General features: G+C 46.8%; 2 protein-coding genes across 4 annotated transcripts in view; one reads left to right on the forward strand and one right to left on the reverse strand.

The window, feature by feature from the left end:
• Nucleotides 1-16,201, forward strand: LOC109879618 (zinc finger protein 395). 3 transcript variants are annotated; one of them, XM_031800310.1, is made up of 10 exons: nt 1-350; nt 2,040-2,185; nt 2,373-2,569; nt 3,049-3,167; nt 7,218-7,456; nt 7,710-7,810; nt 8,308-8,677; nt 9,228-9,335; nt 9,589-9,710; nt 11,520-16,201. In XM_031800310.1, the coding sequence occupies exons 2-10, from the start codon at nt 2,069-2,071 to the stop codon at nt 11,629-11,631; spliced, it is 1,485 nt and encodes a 494-aa protein (XP_031656170.1). In that variant the 5' UTR covers nt 1-350; nt 2,040-2,068; the 3' UTR covers nt 11,632-16,201. The 3 variants fall into 3 exon arrangements, with proteins under 3 accessions (XP_031656170.1, XP_031656168.1, XP_031656169.1); XM_031800308.1 differs by having other exon boundaries at nt 3-350; nt 8,305-8,677; XM_031800309.1 differs by having other exon boundaries at nt 3-350; nt 2,049-2,185; nt 8,305-8,677.
• The window catches only part of LOC109879632 (proenkephalin-A-like), a 21,913-nt gene continuing 16,962 nt past the window's right edge, over nt 16,199-21,149 (reverse strand). Inside the window, exon 3 of the mRNA XM_020471795.2 lies at nt 16,199-20,585. Coding sequence (XP_020327384.1) covers nt 19,926-20,585 — 660 coding nt within the window. The 3' untranslated portion in view covers nt 16,199-19,925. The remainder of the gene's footprint in view (nt 20,586-21,149) is intronic.

Genomic DNA, 21,149 nt, shown 5'->3' on the forward strand with positions numbered 1-21,149 from the left:
ATCTGAAGAAGTAAAAATCTCTGGTCATTGTGTTTCATGTAGCCTAGTTTCTCTGGCGCAGTTCTCCCTCCGTCTGTCTGTGTCTGTGCGCCGAGGGTATAATTTTGATCTCGTAACCTATCACCCAGATCTGCCCTTGTGCAGTCTGATATCTCGCGCTGTGGCCAGCTGTCGCTCTCCGCACTGCTCCACCATACACGCGCACGTAGCCACATCCGCACAGAGCGCATCCTGCAATCCGTTCCCCATCCAGCCACCCTTTCACTGGTAGTCATCAAGGCAGACCCGGTGGAGACGCCTACTTTCATTCACTCTCCAAACTGGACACAAGAATCTCGATCGCTCTAACGGTAAATATCATCATGTTTTATTATTAAATAGGATAGTAGTAATGTTTAGAAAATATTAATAACGTTAGTGATGGGTTTAGCTTTTTTTATACATGTTTGGGCATGTTTGTAATGAGGGGGATTTCCAAATCGTTCTGGGTTGCCGGGTAGGATAGATGTTTTCATTGAGTTCATCGGTGTTGTTTTGAGATTTCTCTATTTTCTTTTCACTATTACAACACATGACTTCGGACTAATACGAAAATGGCAATATTCTCAGGGAAATTATACTACTTTTTATTCAACATTAAGCGGATATGACTATATTCACCATCTCCAACGCTCCGGCCGAAACTCGTGTCCGAACACGTTGTCAGAAAGGGGTGTGTAGCCTGGAAAGAAGCTCTCAGCCAATGAGTGGCCGTCTCCTCCACAGTAGGGCTGTTTACTAGTGGATGTGAGCGCCTATTGGACTAGATGACTATACCTCCAGGGTCTTTACTAGCCTATCGGCACAGTCCCCAAATAATGCAGTTTAAAACAAGTCTATGTTTTAAAATTATAAACGTTAGGTTAAACAGAAATGGGATATTGTGCTCCACTAAAAGCCACTCAGGAGTCCACACACACTGCACACTTGCTACCTCTCGGTCAGTCAGACAGAGAGGGGTGTGTGATCTTAAAAAAACAACACTCTCGGTACAGGATGATGTCATTGGTTGTGTGGTTGACTTTTAGGAATTTTCGCAACATCACTCCTTTGTTAGATGGAAACTGTAATTACACATGCAGGTGCCGATAAACATGTAATTACCAGTAATGATTGAAGTAAAACATTTTGTGCTGTGATTTACATTCCAAAACATTACATAATATTTATATGCACACAAAAAAAAACATTTGCTGCTTTCCTTCCAATGAAGAGATGGCTTTTATTTTATGGTTCTAGAATAGCATAACTTTTATTTTATGGTTCTAGAATAGCATAACTTTTATTCTATGGTTCTAGAATAGCATAACTTTTATTCTATGGTTCTAGAATAGCATAACTTTTATTTTATGGTTCTAGAATAGCATAACTTTTATTCTATGGTTCTAGAATAGCATAACTTTTATTCTATGGTTCTAGAATAGCATAACTTTTATTCTATGGTTCTAGAATAGCATAACTTTTATTCTATGGTTCTAGAATAGCATAACTTTTATTCTATGGTTCTAGAATAGCATAACTTTTATTCTATGGTTCTAGAATAGCATAACTTTTATTCTATGGTTCTAGAATAGCATACCTTTTATTCTATGGTTCTAGAATAGCATAACTTTTATTCTATGGTTCTAGAATAGCATAACTTTTATTCTATGGTTCTAGAATAGCATAACTTTTATTCTATGGTTCTAGAATAGCATAACTTTTATTTTATGGTTCTAGAATAGCATAACTTTTATTCTATGGTTCTAGAATAGCATAACTTTTATTCTATGGTTCTAGAATAGCATAACTTTTATTTTATGGTTCTAGAATAGCATAACTTTTATTCTATGGTTCTAGAATAGCATAACTTTTATTCTATGGTTCTAGAATAGCATAACTTTTATTTTATGGTTCTAGAATAGCATAACTTTTATTCTATGGTTCTAGAATCGCACAACTTTTATTCTAATACAACTTCATGATGTATCTTAGATTTTTATTTTATTTTTTATCCTGAGCTCCTCCAGCCTCTACCAGCAGCAGCACCATGGCAACCAAGAGACCAGAGGACAGGATCTCTTCTTCAGGACCACAGTCATGTCCCTCTACAGCAGTAAGACCCACAGACACCAGGCAGCCTGGGGCAGAGACACGGGAGACACTGGTAAGTGGACCCATACAAGCAGAGATAGGAAGAAGGAATCCATCATTCAATTTCAATATTTTGTGGGTATCTAAAAGTATTGTCACAGTTTTACTGTACAGGTGTCATTGTCTCAACTGTGCCTCCATCTCTGCGTCTTGCCCATATCTTATCAGTGTTGCACCTCTGTACCTGTGTCTGTCTGCAGGTTTACATGCAGTGCTGTGGGCAGGAAGCCCCTAACTTGACAGAGAGGAACGGTCATAGGAAAATCATGGATAGGAACCATCAGGGCCCAGTCTTGGTGCCCCAGAGGAGGATTGAGAGGGTCTGGACCCACCCCTCGGCTCCCCAGCAGACTACAACTCCCACAATACCCTCCTGCCCTGTGTCTGCCCCTTACAGGTAGGCTCTCTCGCTGTGGGCATCCTTCAGCCTAAAGCTGTTCTTCATCTTTTCACACCACCTTACAACATCAACTGTTATCTTGGTACTCCTCAACGGAGTCTCCGTTCTTCATCTTGTCACACCACCTTACAACATCAACTGTTATCTTGGTACTCCTCAACGGAGTTTCCGTTCTTCATCTTGTCACACTACCTTACAACATCAACTGTTATCTTGGTACTCCTCAACGGAGTCTCCGTTCTTCATCTTGTCACACCACCTTACAACATCAACTGTTATCTTGGTACTCCTCAACGGAGTCTCCGTTCTTCATCTTGTCACACCACCTTACAACATCAACTGTTATCTTGGTACTCCTCAACGGAGTCTCCGTTCTTCATCTGCTCCTCTTCTTTAAGTTGTCTGTTTAGGTGAAGATTGTGATCGTTGCCCCAAGACTAAATCCATCTTGTAATTAATTGCCCCCCCCCCCTCAGTTTCTGGAGCCCAGGGTCGGTGGAGATGGATGAGATCATGGCAGCCATGGTTCTGACCAGTCTGTCCTGCAGCCCTGTGGTCCAGAGTTCTCCTCAGAGTCAGAATGACTCTCTACCAGGTAGGTTAGTCAATAAATCAGAACCATCTTGCTCTTCCTTTTTTTCTCACTCACTCACTCACTCACTCACTCACTCACTCACTCACTCACACACTCACACACTCACTCACTCACTCACACACACACACACTCTCTCTCTCACTCACTCACTCACTCACTCACTCACTCACACACACACTCACTCACACACACACTCACTCACTCACTCACTCACGCACTCACTCACACACACACTCACTCACTCACTCACTCACTCACACACACACTCACTCACTCACACACTCACTCACTCACACACACACTCTCTCTCTCACTCACTCACTCACTCACTCACTCACACACACACTCACTCACTCACTCACTCACTCACACACACACTGACCCAGTACCAGGTAAGTCAGTGTGTCACGATCGTCGTATGGAATGGACCAAGGTGCAGCGTGGTGAGCGTACATTCTTACTTTATGCAAATGTCGCCAACAAAACAATAATACAACAAAATGAACCTGAAGCTCAGTAAGGCTGTACGCACAAACGAAGACAACTACCCACAACTACCAAAAGGAAAAAAGGCTGCCTAAGTATGATTCCCAATCAGAGACAACGATAGACAGCTGTCCCTGATTGAGAACCATACCCGGCCAAAACATAGAAACAAACAACATAGAATGCCCACCCCAAATCACACCCTGACCTAACCAAATAGAGAAATAAAACGGCTCTCTAAGGTCAGGGCGTGACACAGTGAGGCAAACACACAGAGAACCAATTGCAACCCAGGGTTCCAATTACACATTGACTCTTTGAGGAGCCCAACCTGCCCTAGTCTCCCTGGAATTGGAACCTTTTAAGACAGTGGTTGTAGCCCATGAACCAGCTCACCTGATTCACCTAATCAAGGGCTTGACAGTTGTCAATTTAAATCAGGTGTGCTAGCTCTGGAATACTTAAAATACATGGAAAAGCTGAGGGTTCCTGAGGAGAAGTTAAACACCAACAGAAGTCCCCCCCCTCTCTCTAACATGGTTACATAGTAACCACCAACAGAAGCCCCCCCCCCTCTCTCTCTAACATGGTTACATAGTAACCACCAACAGAAGCCCCCCCCCCCCCCCTCGCTAACATGGTTACACAGTAACCACCAACAGAAGCCCCCCTCCCTCTAACATGGTTACATAGTAACCACCAACAGAAGCCCCCCCCCTCTCTCTCTCTAACTTGGTTACACTGTAACCACCAACAGAAGCCCCCCTCCCTCTAACATGGTTACATAGTAACCACCAACAGAAGCCCCCCCCCCCTCTCTCTAACATGGTTACATAGTAACCACCAACAGAAGCCCCCCCCTCTCTCTCTTACATGGTTACATAGTAACCACCAACAGAAGCCCCCCCCTCTCTAACATGGTTACATAGTAACCACCAACAGAGGTCCTCCCCCCTCTCTCTCTAACATGGTTACATAGTAACCACCAACAGAGAAGTCCCCCCCTCTCTCTCTAACATGGTTACATAGTAACCACCAACAGAAGCCCCCCCCTCTCTCTAACATGGTTACATAGTAACCACCAACAGAAGTCCCCCCCCCTCTCTAACATGGTTACATAGTAACCACCAACAGAAGTCCCCCTCTCTCTAACATGGTTACATAGTAACCACCAACAGAAGTCCCTCTCTCTCTAACATGGTTACATAGTAACCACCAACAGAAGCCCCCCCCTCTCTCTAACATTTTTACATAGTAACCACCAACAGAAGTCCCCCCCCCCCCTCTCTCTAACATGGTTACATAGTAACCACCAACAGAAGTCCCCCCCTCTCTCTAACATGGTTACATAGTAACCACCAACAGAAGACCCCCCCTCTCTCTAACATGGTTACATAGTAACCACCAACAGAAGCCCCCCCCTCTCTCTAACATGGTTACATAGTAACCACCAACAGAAGTCCCCCCCTCTCTCTAACATGGTTACATAGTAACCACCAACAGAAGCCCCCCTCTCTCTCTCTAACATTTTTACATAGTAACCATCAACAGAAGCCCCCCCCCTCTCTCTCTAACATTTTTACATAGTAACCACCAACAGAAGCCCCCCCCCCCGTCTCTCTAACATGGTTATATAGTAACCACCAACATAAGCGCCCCCTTCTCTCTCTAGCATGGTTTTATAGTAACTATACTGACCACCATGTTGTCTCTCTAACATGGTTATATAGTGACTATACTGACCACCATGTTGTCTCTCTAACATGGTTATATAGTGACAATACTGACCACCATGCTGTGTCTCTAACATGGTTATATAGTGACTATACTGACCACCATGCTGTGTCTCTAACATGGTTATATAGTGACTATACTGACCACCATGTTGTCTCTCTAACATGGTTATATAGTGACTATACTGACCACCATGCTGTGTCTCTAACATGGTTATATAGTGACTATACTGACCACCATGCTGTGTCTCTAACATGGTTATATAGTAACTATACTGACCACCATGATGTCTCTCTAACATGGTTATATAGTAACTATACTGACCACCATGTTGTCTCTCTAACATGGTTATATAGTGACTATACAGACCACCATGCTGTGTCTCTAACATGGTTATATAGTGACTATACTGACCACCATGTTGTCTCTAACATGGTTATATAGTGACTATACTGACCACCATGTTGTCTCTCTAACATGGTTATATAGTGACTATACTGACCACCATGCTGTGTCTCTAACATGGTTATATAGTAACTAGTAACTATACTGACCACCATGTTGTCTCTCTAACATGGTTATATAGTAACTATACTGACCACCATGCTGTGTCTCTAACATGGTTATATAGTGACAATACTGACCCCCATGTTGTCTCTAACATGGTTATATAGAGACTATACTGACCACCATACTGTCTCTCTAACATGGTTATATAGTGACTATACAGACCACCATGCTGTGTCTCTAACATGGTTATATAGTGACTATACTGACCACCATGTTGTCTCTAACATGGTTATATAGTGACTATACTGACCACCATGTTGTCTCTCTAACATGGTTATATAGTGACTATACTGACCACCATGCTGTGTCTCTAACATGGTTATATAGTAACTAGTAACTATACTGACCACCATGTTGTCTCTCTAACATGGTTATATAGTAACTATACTGACCACCATGCTGTGTCTCTAACATGGTTATATAGTGACAATACTGACCCCCATGTTGTCTCTAACATGGTTATATAGAGACTATACTGACCACCATACTGTCTCTCTAACATGGTTATATAGTAACTATACTGACCACCATACTGTCTCTCTAACATGGTTATATAGAGACTATACTGACCACCATACTGTCTCTCTAACATGGTTATATAGTGACTATACTGACCACCATGTTGTCTCTAACATGGTTATATAGTGACTATACTGACCACCATGCTGTGTCTCTAACATGGTTATATAGTGACTATACTGACCACCATGATGTGTCTCTACCATGGTTATATAGTGACTATACTGACCACCATGATGTGTCTCTACCATGGTTATATAGTGACTATACTGACCACCATGTTGTCTCTAACATGGTTATATAGTGACTATACTGACCACCATGTTGTCTCTAACATGGTTATATAGTGACTATACTGACCACCATACTGTCTCTCTAACATGGTTATATAGTAACTATACTGACCACCATACTGTCTCTCTAACATGGTTATATAGAGACTATACTGACCACCTTACTGTCTCTCTAACATGGTTATATAGTGACTATACTGACCACCATGCTGTGTCTCTAACATGGTTATATAGTGACTATACTGACCACCATGTTGTGTCTCTAACATGGTTATATAGAGACTATACTGACCACCATGCTGTGTCTCTAACATGGTTATATAGTGACTATACTGACCACCATACTGTCTCTCTAACATGGTTATATAGTGACTATACTGACCACCATGCTGTGTCTCTAACATGGTTATATAGTGACTATACGGACCACCATGTTGTGTCTCTCTAGGTTCATCATCATGGGGCGGAGACATGGAGTGTAGGGGCGGAGACATGGAGTGTGGGGGCGGAGACATGGAGTGTGGGGGCGGGGAGCTTTCGGACAGTGGCAGCAGTGGCTACTGGAGCTGGGACCACGGCAACGTTAGTCCCGCTCCGTCCCCTTCTGTCGCCGAGATGGACAGCCGCCCAGATGAAGGACTGCATATGGAGCTGGGGGGTGAGCTACATACAGCCGCAAGGTCAAAGGTGAGGGGAGAGGAGGCTGTCACCATGAAGATAGAGAGAGAAAAAGGCAGTTGAAGAATCGGTGAGGTAGCTGATGAGATTTGTTTTGTTCTTCTGTCTTTCTCTCTCTCTCTCTCTCTGTCTCTCTTTCTCTCCCTTCCATCTCTTTTTCTTTACCTCTCTCTCTCCCTCTACCGGTCCCCTCTCTCTCTCCCTCTACCGGTCCCCTCTCTCTCTCCCTCTACCGGTCCCCTCTCTCTCTCTCTAATCACAGAGTTCTTTCAGAGGAACGTACAGATGTCTGTGGCCTAGCTGTGGCAAGGTGCTCACGTCTTCAGTTGGGATGAAGAGACATGTCCGTGTGATGCACCTGGGGTGAGTTTCCCTCTCAGCCATCTGGTTTAGAGAAACACATGCATGTAGCCCAATTATATTGTTAACTTACTCTGTCTCCCTATCTTTGTCTCTCCCTTCCAAATTAACACGCACAAACCACACCCTGGCACACACACACACCACACCCCGGCACACACACACCACACCCCGGCACACACACACACCACACCCCGGCACACACACACACCACACCCCGGCACATACACACACCACACCCCGGCACACACACACACCGCACCCCGGCACACACACACACCGCACCCCGGCACACACACAAACCCACCCCGGCACACACACACACCACACCCCGGCACACACACACACCACACCCCGGCACACACACACACCACACCCCGGCACACACACACACCACACCCTGGCACACACACACACCACACCCCGGCACACACACACACACCACACCCTGGCACACACACCACACACACACACCACACCCCGGCACACAACTACAGCAGTGGATCGGAGCAGTCCCCAAGAGAGGAGGACTTCTACTACACAAAGATTTCCTGCGAAGCTCCAGCAGACCCCTCTCTCGTTTCCCCTCTTCCCCCAGACCCCTCTCCCGTCCGCCCTCTTCCCCCAGACCCCTCTCCCGTCTCCCCTCTTCCCCCAGCTCCCCTCCCGGCTTCGTCCCCTCACGTCCCCTGGGCATCCTGTGGCTCCCCTCTAAGCCCTGATCCAGATTCCGGACTCCAGATCACCTCCTCGGGGTCAGGGAGCTCCAGGCCCAGCTCAGGTCCAGAGTCAGCCCCATACCAGCACAGACCTCTCAGCCAGTCTGCCCCTAGCTCCTCCTGGCAGATACAGACAGACCATGTCTATCAGGTAGGTGGCCCTGGTCTCTTTTTCATTTCATATATATTCCACTCAGTAACAATTGCCACTGCTTTCTAGGGCGGACTGGGTCTTTTTTAATTTATTTTACCTTTATTTAACCAGGCAAGTCAGTTAAGAACACATTCTTATTTTCAATGACGGCCTGGGAACAGTGGGTTAACTGCATGTTCAGGGGCAGAACGACAGATTTGTACCTTGTCAGCTCGGGGGTTTGAACTCACAACCTTCCGGTTACTAGTCCAACACTCTAACCACTAGGCTACCCTGCCATGACCTGCAGAGGGTTGGTGCTTTGGATGTTGAGATCATTTGCAGTTCATGATTGTTTATTCATTTTTATGGTTTTAGGCTGGTTTCTCATTTCAACCAACTCGTCTTGTATGGCAAGGCAGTGATGTTGCGTTGTTGAATTGTTTTATGCGTTGTGTTTAGAAACAACAGCTAGCCATCTTGAAAAGAGTTTGACTAGAATTGCAGTCAAATAAATGTATGGGAGTTTGAGAGATGTCTGGTCTGTTGTTGTCTTCCTGTCCACCAGGCCTGCACTCCCCTCCAGGTAACCATGTCCTCCTGCAGCCCCGCCCCCTGTTGTTGGACCCCTCCCCCTCTCACCGTCTCTAACCAACACAGCCATCACAACACCCAGGTACGTCTGCTTTCCTCTCCTCTTCCTGGTTAGGCTCAACCTCCGCCGTTCCTTCCCAGGTCTCTCCAGAACGAGAATATCTTGTGATATCTAACATCTATGTCCTGGTTAACGTCAGAGCATCAGTAGGATAACGGATGTGAGCCTATTAACAGTGACTATTTCATTATTTCTTATTACTATTATTATTATTATTAAGACATGCCTTGCTTTTCTCTTCCCCCTCTTGCTCCTTCTCTCCTGCCCCCTACAGGTGGTGACGGGTCGCTGCAGGTCTGTGAGTGTGGGAGAGCAGTGGCTTCAACAGAACAGCGCCACCAACAGGCTAACCACCTTGAGAGCAGCCTCCCCGTCGGGCTCTCACTGCTCCTTCAGGTTAGAACTACCTATGACTGCTCCTTCAGGTTAGAACTACCTATGACTGCTCCTTCAGGTTAGAACTACCTATGACTGCTCCTTCAGGTTAGAACTACCTATGACTGCTCCTTCAGGTTAGAACCACCTATGACTGCTCCTTCAGGTTAGAACTACCTATGACTGCTCCTTCAGGTTAGAACCACCTATGACTGCTCCTTCAGGTTAGAACCACCTATGACTGCTCCTTCAGGTTAGAACCACCTATGACTGCTCCTTCAGGTTAGAACCACCTATGACTGCTCCTTCAGGTTAGAACTACCTATGACTGCTCCTTCAGGTTAGAACAACCTATGACTGCTCCGTCAGGTTAGAACTACCTATGACTGCTCCTTCAGGTTAGAACCACCTATGACTGCTCCTTCAGGTTAGAACTACCTATGATTGCTCCTTCAGGTTAGAACTACCTATGACTGCTCCTTCAGGTTAGAACCACCTATGACTGCTCCTTCAGGTTAGAACTACCTATGACTGCTCCTTCAGGTTAGAACTACCTATGACTGCTCCTTCAGGTTAGAACTACCTATGACTACCTTCTGTCTCAACTATCTCTCCTCTCCTCTCTGTCTTAACTATCTCTCCTCTCTGTCTCAACTATCTCTCCTCTCCTCTCTGTCTCAACTATCTCTCCTCTCCTCTCTCTCAACTATCTATCCTCTGCATTCTGTCTCAACTATCTCTCCTCTCCTCTCTGTCTCAACTATCTATCCTCTCCTCTCTGTCTCAACTATCTCTCCTCTCTGTCTCAACTATCTCTCCTCTCCATTGTCTCAACTATCTTCTTTCCCCTCTGTCTCAACTATCTCTCCTCTCCATTATGTCTCAACTATCTCTCCTTTCCCGTCTCTCAACTATCTCTTCTTTCCCCTCTGTCTCAACTATCTCTCCTCTCCATTATGTCTCAACTATCTCTCCTCTCCATTATGTCTCAACTATCTCTCCTCTCCATTATGTCTCAACTATCTCTCCTCTCCATTATGTCTCAACTATGTCTCCTCTCCATTATGTCTCAACTATCTCTCCTCTCCATTATGTCTCAACTATCTCTCCTCTCCATTATGTCTCAACTATCTCTCCTCTCCATTCCTGATAACTCCTCTATCTTTCTCTTTTTCTCTGCACAGATTCCACACCTCTCCCAATGTGATGGGAGGGCATGATTAGATGGCTAGATAAGAAACATGATGGAGAATGTGTAACTTATTCTCTCTAACACAACCTTTTCTCAATATTATGTATACTATTAGTCTGCCAAATGTCCCCATCTTGGTTTCTTGTGTATCATCCCTGTAGGAAGGGACGAGGGGAGGCTGAAACATTTCTTGTGTATCATCCCTGTAGGAAGGGACGAGGGGAGGCTGAAACATTTCTTGTGTATCATCCCTGTAGGAAGGGACGAGGGGAGGCTGAAACATTTCTTGTGTATCCCTGTAGGAAGGGACGAGGGGAGGCTGAAACATTTCTTGTGTATCATCCCTGTAGGAAGGGACGAGGGGAGGCCGAAACATTTCTTGTGTATCATCCCTGTAGGAAGGGACGAGGGGAGGCTGAAACATTTCTTGTGTATCATCCCTGTAGGAAGGGACGAGGGGAGGCTGAAACATTTCTTGTGTATCATCCCTGTAGGAAAGGACGAGGGGAGGCTGAAACATTTCTTGTGTATCATCCCTGTAGGAAGGGACGAGGGGAGGCTGAAACGTTTCTTGTGTTTCATCCCTGTAGGAAGGGACGAGGGGAGGCTGAAACGTTTCTTGTGTATCATCCCTGTAGGAAGGGACGAGGGGAGGCTAAGAAGTGTCGTAAGGTGTACGGAGTGGAGCACAAGGAGCAGTGGTGCACAGCCTGCCGCTGGAAGAAAGCCTGCCAGCGCTTCACAGACTAAACGAGTGTGTGAACGAAGGATGATGAAAGAAAGAGACTGAAAAAGAGAGGACGCGATCAGGATCAGGGCCTGTAAAGCCATCAACAAAAACAACTTCCTTTTTTTCTACCTTGTTTATTTTCCCCTCGAGGAATAAAGTTCAGTTTTTTTATACGTTGACCTGAGAAGTACGTCAGTGTGCGATGGTGGTGCTAGTAGCTAGTAGGTTAGACTGTGTTATGTGGTAGGCCTACCAATGTTCTTCCGTCCCAGACCTGTTTGTGCTGTGTAGCATGGCAACAACCATAGGAGTTAGCTATACACAGGGATGGGCACTGGCTAGTTGCCCTGGGTAACATTTGGGTCCAAAGTATGCGCCATACAATATTTCTAAGAACAAACTTTGACTGGCCTGGTGTGATCTGAATAGTACTAGCGGGCTAGCTTCATATCCTACTAGCCTGGTCTGAATAGTACTAGCGGGCTAGCTTCATATCCTACTAGCCTGGTCTGAATAGTACTAGCGGGCTAGCTTCATATCCTACTAGCCTGGTCTGAATAGTACTGGCGGGCTAGCTTCATATCCTACTAGCCTGGTCTGAATAGTACTAGCGGGCTAGCTTCATATCCTACTAGTATGGTCTGGTCTGAATAGTACTAGCGGGCTAGCTTCATATCCTACTAGTATGGTCTGGTCTGAATAGTACTAGCGGGCTAGCTTCATATCCTACTAGCCTGGTCTGAACAGTACCAGCGGGCTAGCTTCATATCCTACTAGCCTGGTCTGAATAGTACTAGCGGGCTAGCTTCATATCCTACTAGCCTGGTCTGAACAGTACTAGCGGGCTAGCTTCATATCCTACTAGCCTGGTCTGAATAGTACTAGCGGGCTAGCTTCATATCCTACTAGCCTGGTCTGAATAGTACTAGCGGGCTAGCTTCATATCCTACTAGCCTGGTCTGAATAGTACTGGCGGGCTAGCTTCATATCCTACTAGCCTGGTCTGAATAGTACTAGCGGGCTAGCTTCATATCCTACTAGCCTGGTCTGAATAGTACTGGCGGGCTAGCTTCATATCCTACTAGCCTGGTCTGAATAGTACTAGCGGGCTAGCTTCATATCCTACTAGCCTGGTCTGAACAGTACTAGCGGGCTAGCTTCATATCCTACTAGCCTGGTCTGAATAGTACTAGCGGGCTAGCTTCATATCCTACTAGCCTGGTCTGAATAGTACTAGCGGGCTAGCTTCATATCCTACTAGCCTGGTCTGAATAGTACTGGCGGGCTAGCTTCATATCCTACTAGCCTGGTCTGAATAGTACTAGCGGGCTAGCTTCATATCCTACTAGTATGGTCTGGTCTGAATAGTACTAGCGGGCTAGCTTCATATCCTACTAGTATGGTCTGGTCTGAATAGTACTAGCGGGCTAGCTTCATATCCTACTAGCCTGGTCTGAACAGTACCAGCGGGCTAGCTTCATATCCTACTAGCCTGGTCTGAATAGTACTAGCGGGCTAGCTTCATATCCTACTAGCCTGGTCTGAACAGTACTAGCGGGCTAGCTTCATATCCTACTAGCCTGGTCTGAATAGTACTAGCGGGCTAGCTTCATATCCTACTAGCCTGGTCTGAATAGTACTAGCGGGCTAGCTTCATATCCTACTAGCCTGGTCTGAATAGTACTGGCGGGCTAGCTTCATATCCTACTAGCCTGGTCTGAATAGTACTAGCGGGCTAGCTTCATATCCTACTAGCCTGGTCTGAATAGTACTGGCGGGCTAGCTTCATATCCTACTAGCCTGGTCTGAATAGTACTAGCGGGCTAGCTTCATATCCTACTAGCCTGGTCTGAACAGTACTAGCGGGCTAGCTTCATATCCTACTAGCCTGGTCTGAATAGTACTAGCGGGCTAGCTTCATATCCTACTAGCCTGGTCTGAATAGTACTAGCGGGCTAGCTTCATATCCTACTAGCCTGGTCTGAATAGTACTGGCGGGCTAGCTTCATATCCTACTAGCCTGGTCTGAATAGTACTAGCGGGCTAGCTTCATATCCTACTAGTATGGTCTGGTCTGTACAGTACTATCGGGCTAGCTTCATATCCTACTAGCCTGGTCTGAACGGTACTAGCGGGCTAGCTTCATATCCTACTAGTATGGTCTGTACGGTACTATCGGGCTAGCTTCATATCCTACTAGCCTGGTCTGAATAGTACTAGCGGGCTAGCTTCATATCCTACTAACCTGGTCTGTACGGTACTATCGGGCTAGCTTCATATCCTACTAGTATGGTCTGAATAGTACTAGCGGGCTAGCTTCATATCCTACTAGCCTGATCTGAATAGTACTAGCGGGCTAGCTTCATATCCTACTAGTATGGTCTGAATAGTACTAGCGGGCTAGCTTCATATCCTACTAGCCTGGTCTGAATAGTACTAGCGGGCTAGCTTCATATCCTACTAGCCTGGTCTGAATAGTACTAGCGGGCTAGCTTCATATCCTACAAGCCTGGTCTGAATAGTACTAGCAAGCTAGCTTCATATCCTACTAGTATGGTCTGAATAGTACTAGCGGGCTAGCTTCATATCCTACTAACCTGGTCTGTACGGTACTATCGGGCTAGCTTCATATCCTACTAGTATGGTCTGAATAGTACTAGCGGGCTAGCTTCATATCCTACTAGCCTGGTCTGAATAGTACTAGTGGGCTAGCTTCATATCCTACTAGTATAGTCTGTACGGTACTATCGGGCTAGCTTCATATCCTACAAGCCTGGTCTGAATAGTACTAGCAAGCTAGCTTCATATCCTACTAAGCTGGTCTGAACGGTACTAGCGGGCTAGCTTCATATCCATCCCTGGTTGAACTCTTGAACAAGACACTTAACCCTTAACTGCTCTCCATCCAGGATTCTTCTTCTTCTATACAGGAAACCGATCTGTCCCCAGGTTCCTTCCACCTTCCACTGAGAGCATCTCTACACACCTTCCACTGAGAGCATCTCTACACACCTTCCACTGAGAGCATCTCTACACACCTTCCACTGAGAGCATCTCTACACACCTTCCACTGAGAGCATTTCTCCTCACCTTCCACTGAGAGCATTTCTCCTCACCTTCCACTGAGAGCATTTCTCCTCACCTTCCACTGATAGCATTTCTCCTTCTCTTCCACTGAGAGCATCTCTACACACCTTCCACTGAGAGCATCTCTCCTCCTCTTCCACTGACAGCATCTCTACACACCTTCCACCGAGAGCATCTCTACACACCTTCCACTGAGAGCATCTCTCCTCCCCTTCCACTGAGAGCATCTCTCCTCCCCTTCCACTAAGAGCATCTCTCCTCACCTTCCACTGAGAGCATTTCTCCTCACCTTCCACTGAGAGCATTTCTCCTCACCTTCCACTGAGAGCATTTCTCCTCACCTTCCACTGAGAGCATTTCTCCTCACCTTCCACTGAGAGCATCTCTCCTCCCCTTCCACTGATAGCATCTCTCCTCACCTTCCACTGAGAGCATCTCTCCTCCCCTTCCACTGAGAGCATCTCTCCTCCTCTTCCACTGATAGCATCTCTCCTCACCTTCCACTGAGAGCATTTCTCCTCACCTTCCACTGAGAGCATTTCTCCTCACCTTCCACTGAGAGCATTTCTCCTCACCTTCCACTGAGAGCATTTCTCCTCACCTTCCACTGAGAGCATCTCTCCTCCCCTTCCACTGAGAGCATTTCTCCTCCCCTTCCACTGAGAGCATCTCTCCTCCCCTTCCACTGAGAGCATCTCTCCTCCTCTTCCACTGAGAGCATCTCTACACACCTTCCACTGAGAGCATCTCTCCTCCCCTTCCACTGAGAGCATCTCTCCTCCCCTTCCACTGAGAGCATCTCTCCTCCCCTTCCACTGAGAGCATCTCTCCTCCTCTTCCACTGAGAGCATCTCTCCTCCCCTTCCACTGAGAGCATCTCTCCTCCTCTTCCACTGAGAGCATCTCTCCTCCTCTTCCACTGAGAGCATCTCTCCTCCCCTTCCACTGAGAGCATCTCTCCTCCTCTTCCACTGAGAGCATCTCTCCTCCTCTTCCACTGAGAGCATCTCTCCTCCCCTTCCACTGAGAGCATCTCTCCTCCCCTTCCACTGTATGTTTTTTCTCTTCTTCTTCAACATTCCATTCTTCCCTGTGGTCTCTACTACGGAGGTGATGGAAACCTGTTACTTCTACATGGTGTGCTATCTATGAGTTCTTCCTTTGGACTATTTTGTGTGTGTGTCTCTTTTTAAATGATTGTCTTTCTGTCCCGCCTGAGAGGTAGGCAGAGGTTTATGTTTTGGCACATTTTATGGGAAATGTATTTTACAAGGATAATGATAAATAAGCTACATTTGGTTTGACTCGTTGTGGTTTTTAATCGAGTCAGTTCCTTCCATAACAGTATTTTACTCTTCCCCATCTTGGTAAGCATTGTTATGGTTCTGTCTGTATAAGCTTCTGGACAGTATTGGGGTCATTTTGAATTGGGCAGTCCAATTTTTAAAAAATTGTGTTTGTTCTCAATGATTTCTCAATAAATGGAAGAGGAGAAGCAAATTATTTCAAAAGTTTAGAATTTTTATTCAAAACACTTTCTGTATTGATTGATTTTAATTGGAATTGAACCCAATTCTACTATTGGACCACTACCAAGGGATCAGGCAATTAGACAACAAAATGTGTATTAGCCTTCGAATGAAACAACAAAAACGTATTGTCTAATGTTATTAACACATTCAAATAATATATCAACAGAAATAACCACTGAGAATATCGGGCACTGACAATTTTCTGTATCGACAATCCACAAGAGAAATAGCAAACTCATTTATTATATTTTTCTCTATACAGGTTTCTTAAAGACTTTTAAACAATAATACACATTAGAAATGTACACAAGTTCTTTGTGTATGAACGAGAGACATGTACTCACAAACACACACTCTTTAACATACCCCACTGGATAAATACTGCCTAAAGGTATGAGTGGCAAAACAATATCAACCTCTAACAGGTGAAATTCTAACCTAAAACCATAACATAGTGTTGTGTTATTGAGTATTTTCAGACAAGCAGACAAACTGTGTTTCATACAGTAGCAAGAAGATAACATGCACATATCTCTCATCTTGCCTTTTTTTTTTATCAGATAGGTGGTAAATTCAGTTTGGTATGTATCCTAGAAGACAAATACAGGACATGATCTACTCTACCAACACCAGGGGGCAGTGTTACCCTACTGTCTGGGATGCTGATCTACTCTACCAACACCAGGGGGCAGTGTTACCCTACTCTCTGGAATGCTGATCTACTCTACCAACACAACACCAGGGGGCATTGTTACCCTACTCTCTGGGATGCTGATCTACTCTACCAACACCAGGGGGCAGTGTTACCCTACTGTCTGGGATGCTGATCTACTCTACCAACACCAGGGGGCAGTGTTACCCTACTGTCTGGGATGCTGACCTACTCTACCAACACCAGGGGGCAGTGTTACCGTACTGTCTGGGATGCTGATCTACTCTACCAACACAACACCAGGGGGAAGTGTTACCCTACTGTCTGGGATGCTGATCTACTCTACCAACACCAGGGGGCAGTGTTACCCTACTGTCTGGGATGCTGATCTACTCTACCAACACCAGGGGGCAGTGTTACCCTACTGTCTGGGATGCTGATTCTACTCTACCAACACCAGGGGGCAGTGTTACCCTACTGTCTGGAATGCTGATCTACTCTACCAACACAACACCAGGGGGCAGTGTTACCCTACTCTCTGGGATGCTGATCTACTCTACCAACACCAGGGGGCAGTGTTACCCTACTGCCTGGGATGCTGACCTACTCTACCAACACCAGGGGGCAGTGTTACCCTACTGTCTGGGATGCTGATCTACTCTACCAACACCAGGTGGCAGTGTTACCCTACTGTCTGGGATGCTGATTCTACTCTACCAACACAACACCAGGGGGCAGTGTTACCCTACTGTCTGGAATGCTGATCTACTCTACCAACACAACACCAGGGGGCAGTGTTACCCTACTCTCTGGGATGCTGATCTACTCTACCAACACAGCACCAGGGGGCAGTGTTACCCTACTGTCTGGGATGCTGATCTACTCTACCAACACCAGGGGGCAGTGTTACCCTACTGTCTGGGATGCTGATCTACTCTACCAACACAACACCAGGGGGCAGTGTTACCCTACTGTCTGGGATGCTGATCTACTCTACCAACACCAGGGGGCAGTGTTACCCTACTGTCTGGGGTGCTGATCTACTCTACCAACACCAGGGGGCAGTGTTACCCTACTGCCTGGGATGCTGACCTACTCTACAACACCAGGGGGCAGTGTTACCCTACTGTCTGGGATGCTGATCTACTCTACCAACACCAGGGGGCAGTGTTACCCTACTGTCTGGGATGCTGATTCTACTCTACCAACACCAGGGGCCAGTGTTACCCTACTGTCTGGGATGCTGATCTACTCTACCAACACAACACCAGTTGGCAGTGTTACCCTACTGTCTGGGGTGCTGATCTACTCTACCAACACCAGGGGGCAGTGTTACCCTACTGTCTGGGATGCTGATCTACTCTACCAACACAACACCAGTTGGCAGTGTTACCCTAATATCTACTGTCTGGTAGCTGATCCAATCTGTGGTTCCCACTATATGCCCAAGCTGCAAAATCTAAATTGGCTATAGAGTAAACATTTATGAAAAAGGAGAAACATTTATGAAAAACTTAAAGGAGCTTTTTGGTGGAAATAAAAAATGAGGTGGGCAAGCCTAAGGTTGGAGGTAAATGTTAAGTTTAGGATTAAGGTTAGGGTTAGGTTTAAAATCAGATTTTAAGAAGAGAAATGTAGAATAGGCAGAGCTTCCAACTTTGCAACTTGGCCAGATAGTGACGACTGTTCTCTGCCCAGTGACATACAGTATATTCTCAGAATAGAGAAGATGCAGATCACCAGTTCTTTAATGACCCAGAGACCGTGAACAGTGCAAATAAAGTGCATACATACATCATAAACATCCATCCAGTCATCATCCTAACATGGGTTGGTATTATATCCAGGATCATGTCGTCTGGATTTTACGATACTGACACACAATATTACATTGTACTTTTATTTTTCAGGATGCAGTTCATTAACTGGGGTGGTAGAATGGGAGAAACATTGATTGGCTGGAAGGAAACGTTCCTTACTTCTCTTCACAACACCGGATGGGTTTCAGAATGACCATATCATTACTCTTCTTCATTAGGCTGATGAGGTACGAGGGAGTTCACGGTCCCTGTAGACATAGTTGGGAACTATAGGAATAGAACGCTCAAATAATAGTAGACAAACGGTAAACTATAGTTATTATAATTTCTATGGAGGTTCTTGGGAGGGCGGAGGCACGGGGAGAAGAGAATTCTGCTCCCCCAGGGGGTTGTGGAGGGAAGGGGAGAAGAGAATTCTGCTCCCCCAGGGGGTTGTGGAGGCACGGGGAGAAGAGAATTCTGCTCCCCCAGGGGGTTGCGGAGGGAAGGGGAGAAGAGAATTCTGCTCCCCCAGGGGGTTGTGGAGGCACGGGGATAAGAGAATTCTGCTCCCCCAGGGGGTTGTGGAGGGAAGGGGAGAAGAGAATTCTGCTCCCCCAGGGGGTTGCGGAGGGAAGGGGAGAAGAGAATTCTGCTCCCCCAGGGGGTTGTGGAGGCACAGGGAGAAGAGAATTCTGCTCCCCCAGGGGGTTGTGGAGGGAAGGGGAGAAGAGAATTCTGCTCCCCCAGGGGGTTGTGGAGGGAAGGGGAGAAGAGAATTCTGCTCCCCCAGGGGGTTGTGGAGGCACGGGGAGAAGAGAATTCTGCTCCCCCAGGGGGTTGTGGAGGCACGGGGAGAAGAGAATTCTGCTCCCCCAGGGGGTTGTGGAGGCACGGGGAGAAGAGAATTCTGCTCCCCCAGGGGGTTGTGGAGGCACGGGGATAAGAGAATTCTGCTCCCCCAGGGGGTTGTGGAGGGAAGGGGAGAAGAGAATTCTGCTCCCCCAGGGGGTTGTGGAGGCACGGGGATAAGAGAATTCTGCTCCCCCAGGGGGTTGCGGAGGGAAGGGGAGAAGAGAATTCTGCTCCCCCAGGGGGTTGTGGAGGCACGGGGATAAGAGAATTCTGCTCCCCCAGGGGGTTGTGGAGGGAAGGGGAGAAGAGAATTCTGCTGCCCCAGGGGGTTGTGGAGGGAAGGAGAAGAGAATTCTGCTCCCCCAGGGTTTTGTGGAGGGAAGGGGAGGCTACAGCCGGCTGGGTAGCCTCCTGAATCCCTGGCCTGGGTTATTGAACCGACCAACACCGCGGCCAGGGATGCTGCTGCTGGTCATCCCCAGGTACTGCCGGAGGAGCTGGCTCACCCTCTTCTGGTTGTTCCACTTCCTGGCCGACTTCCTGATCCCGATGAACCCTCCTAGGCGTTTCTGCAGTGGCCGCCCCACCGGCCCGCCAATAAACTTCCTATAACCGTGGTGACCTTTCAGGAAGCCCCCAAAACGCTTGGTCAGCTGGACCGTGGCCGCCTCCTCCTCCTCATCTCCTCCCTCCCCCTGACTGCTCCTCCTCCTGTCCTCTTCCTCCTTCTTCTCCTCCCTGTTTTCCAGAGCCAGGGAGTCTTCCTCCTCGGTCGAGCCCAGTGGGGAGGAGTCGTACTGGGCATCACGTTGCTCCAGGGCCCTGTCTTCCTGGTCTTCCCTGTCCTGCTGGTAGTGCTCCATGGCTGCAGAGTAGAGAAGTTGTCCATCAGACTCCAGGTGTACAGGGCCCAGGTTCAGCTCCTCTGCTGCTCTCTTAGACACAGCACCGCCATCTGGTGGGAGTAGGTAGTGCGGTAGGATGGCTCGCTGACACAGCTCCCAGGTGAGGGCAGTAGAGATGTGACCCTCACACTCCAACAGACACACCTGTGGACAGAGAAGGACAGGGAGAGGTGTTAGTAGAGTTAAGACTATATGTCCTCTGCGTCAAGTAGCCCTGTACGTTTGTTTGGGTTAAAGGGAGTCATTTGAGACTCATGCCGTACCTGACAGGCCCATGATAGCTGTAATTGTCCGTTTTGATGAAGTAAACAGTAAATCCTGTTAACTAATCCCCTTCGGATTGGAGATTAATTGAAGAGAGTTGTGTGAAATGCGGCTCACATCAAAAGAGAATGGGTAGCTTTTGACGGAAATGATTAATCCGTATCAAATGGAAATGGGATCACCGGGAGATTCTCCTCACGTCAGATCTTTGCAGCAATTTGTGTGTGTGTGTGTGTGTGTGTGAATGCAGACCATGTAATGGCCTCACAATCTCTCAGTGAGTGGTGGGGAATCTATGTACCAATAAAACAATAAAACCACAATCTTTCCATCTAGAAGTTCCTGATACAATGTGTCAATCATCAATCTCTGTCTGCATCACCCTCATAAACTGCTAATACAGAGCACCACCGAGCTCCATCCCCAGCTGCACCAATCAATTAG

The sequence above is a fragment of the Oncorhynchus kisutch genome, linkage group LG21 (genome assembly GCF_002021735.2).
Source record: "Oncorhynchus kisutch isolate 150728-3 linkage group LG21, Okis_V2, whole genome shotgun sequence".
NCBI lineage: Eukaryota > Metazoa > Chordata > Actinopteri > Salmoniformes > Salmonidae > Oncorhynchus > Oncorhynchus kisutch.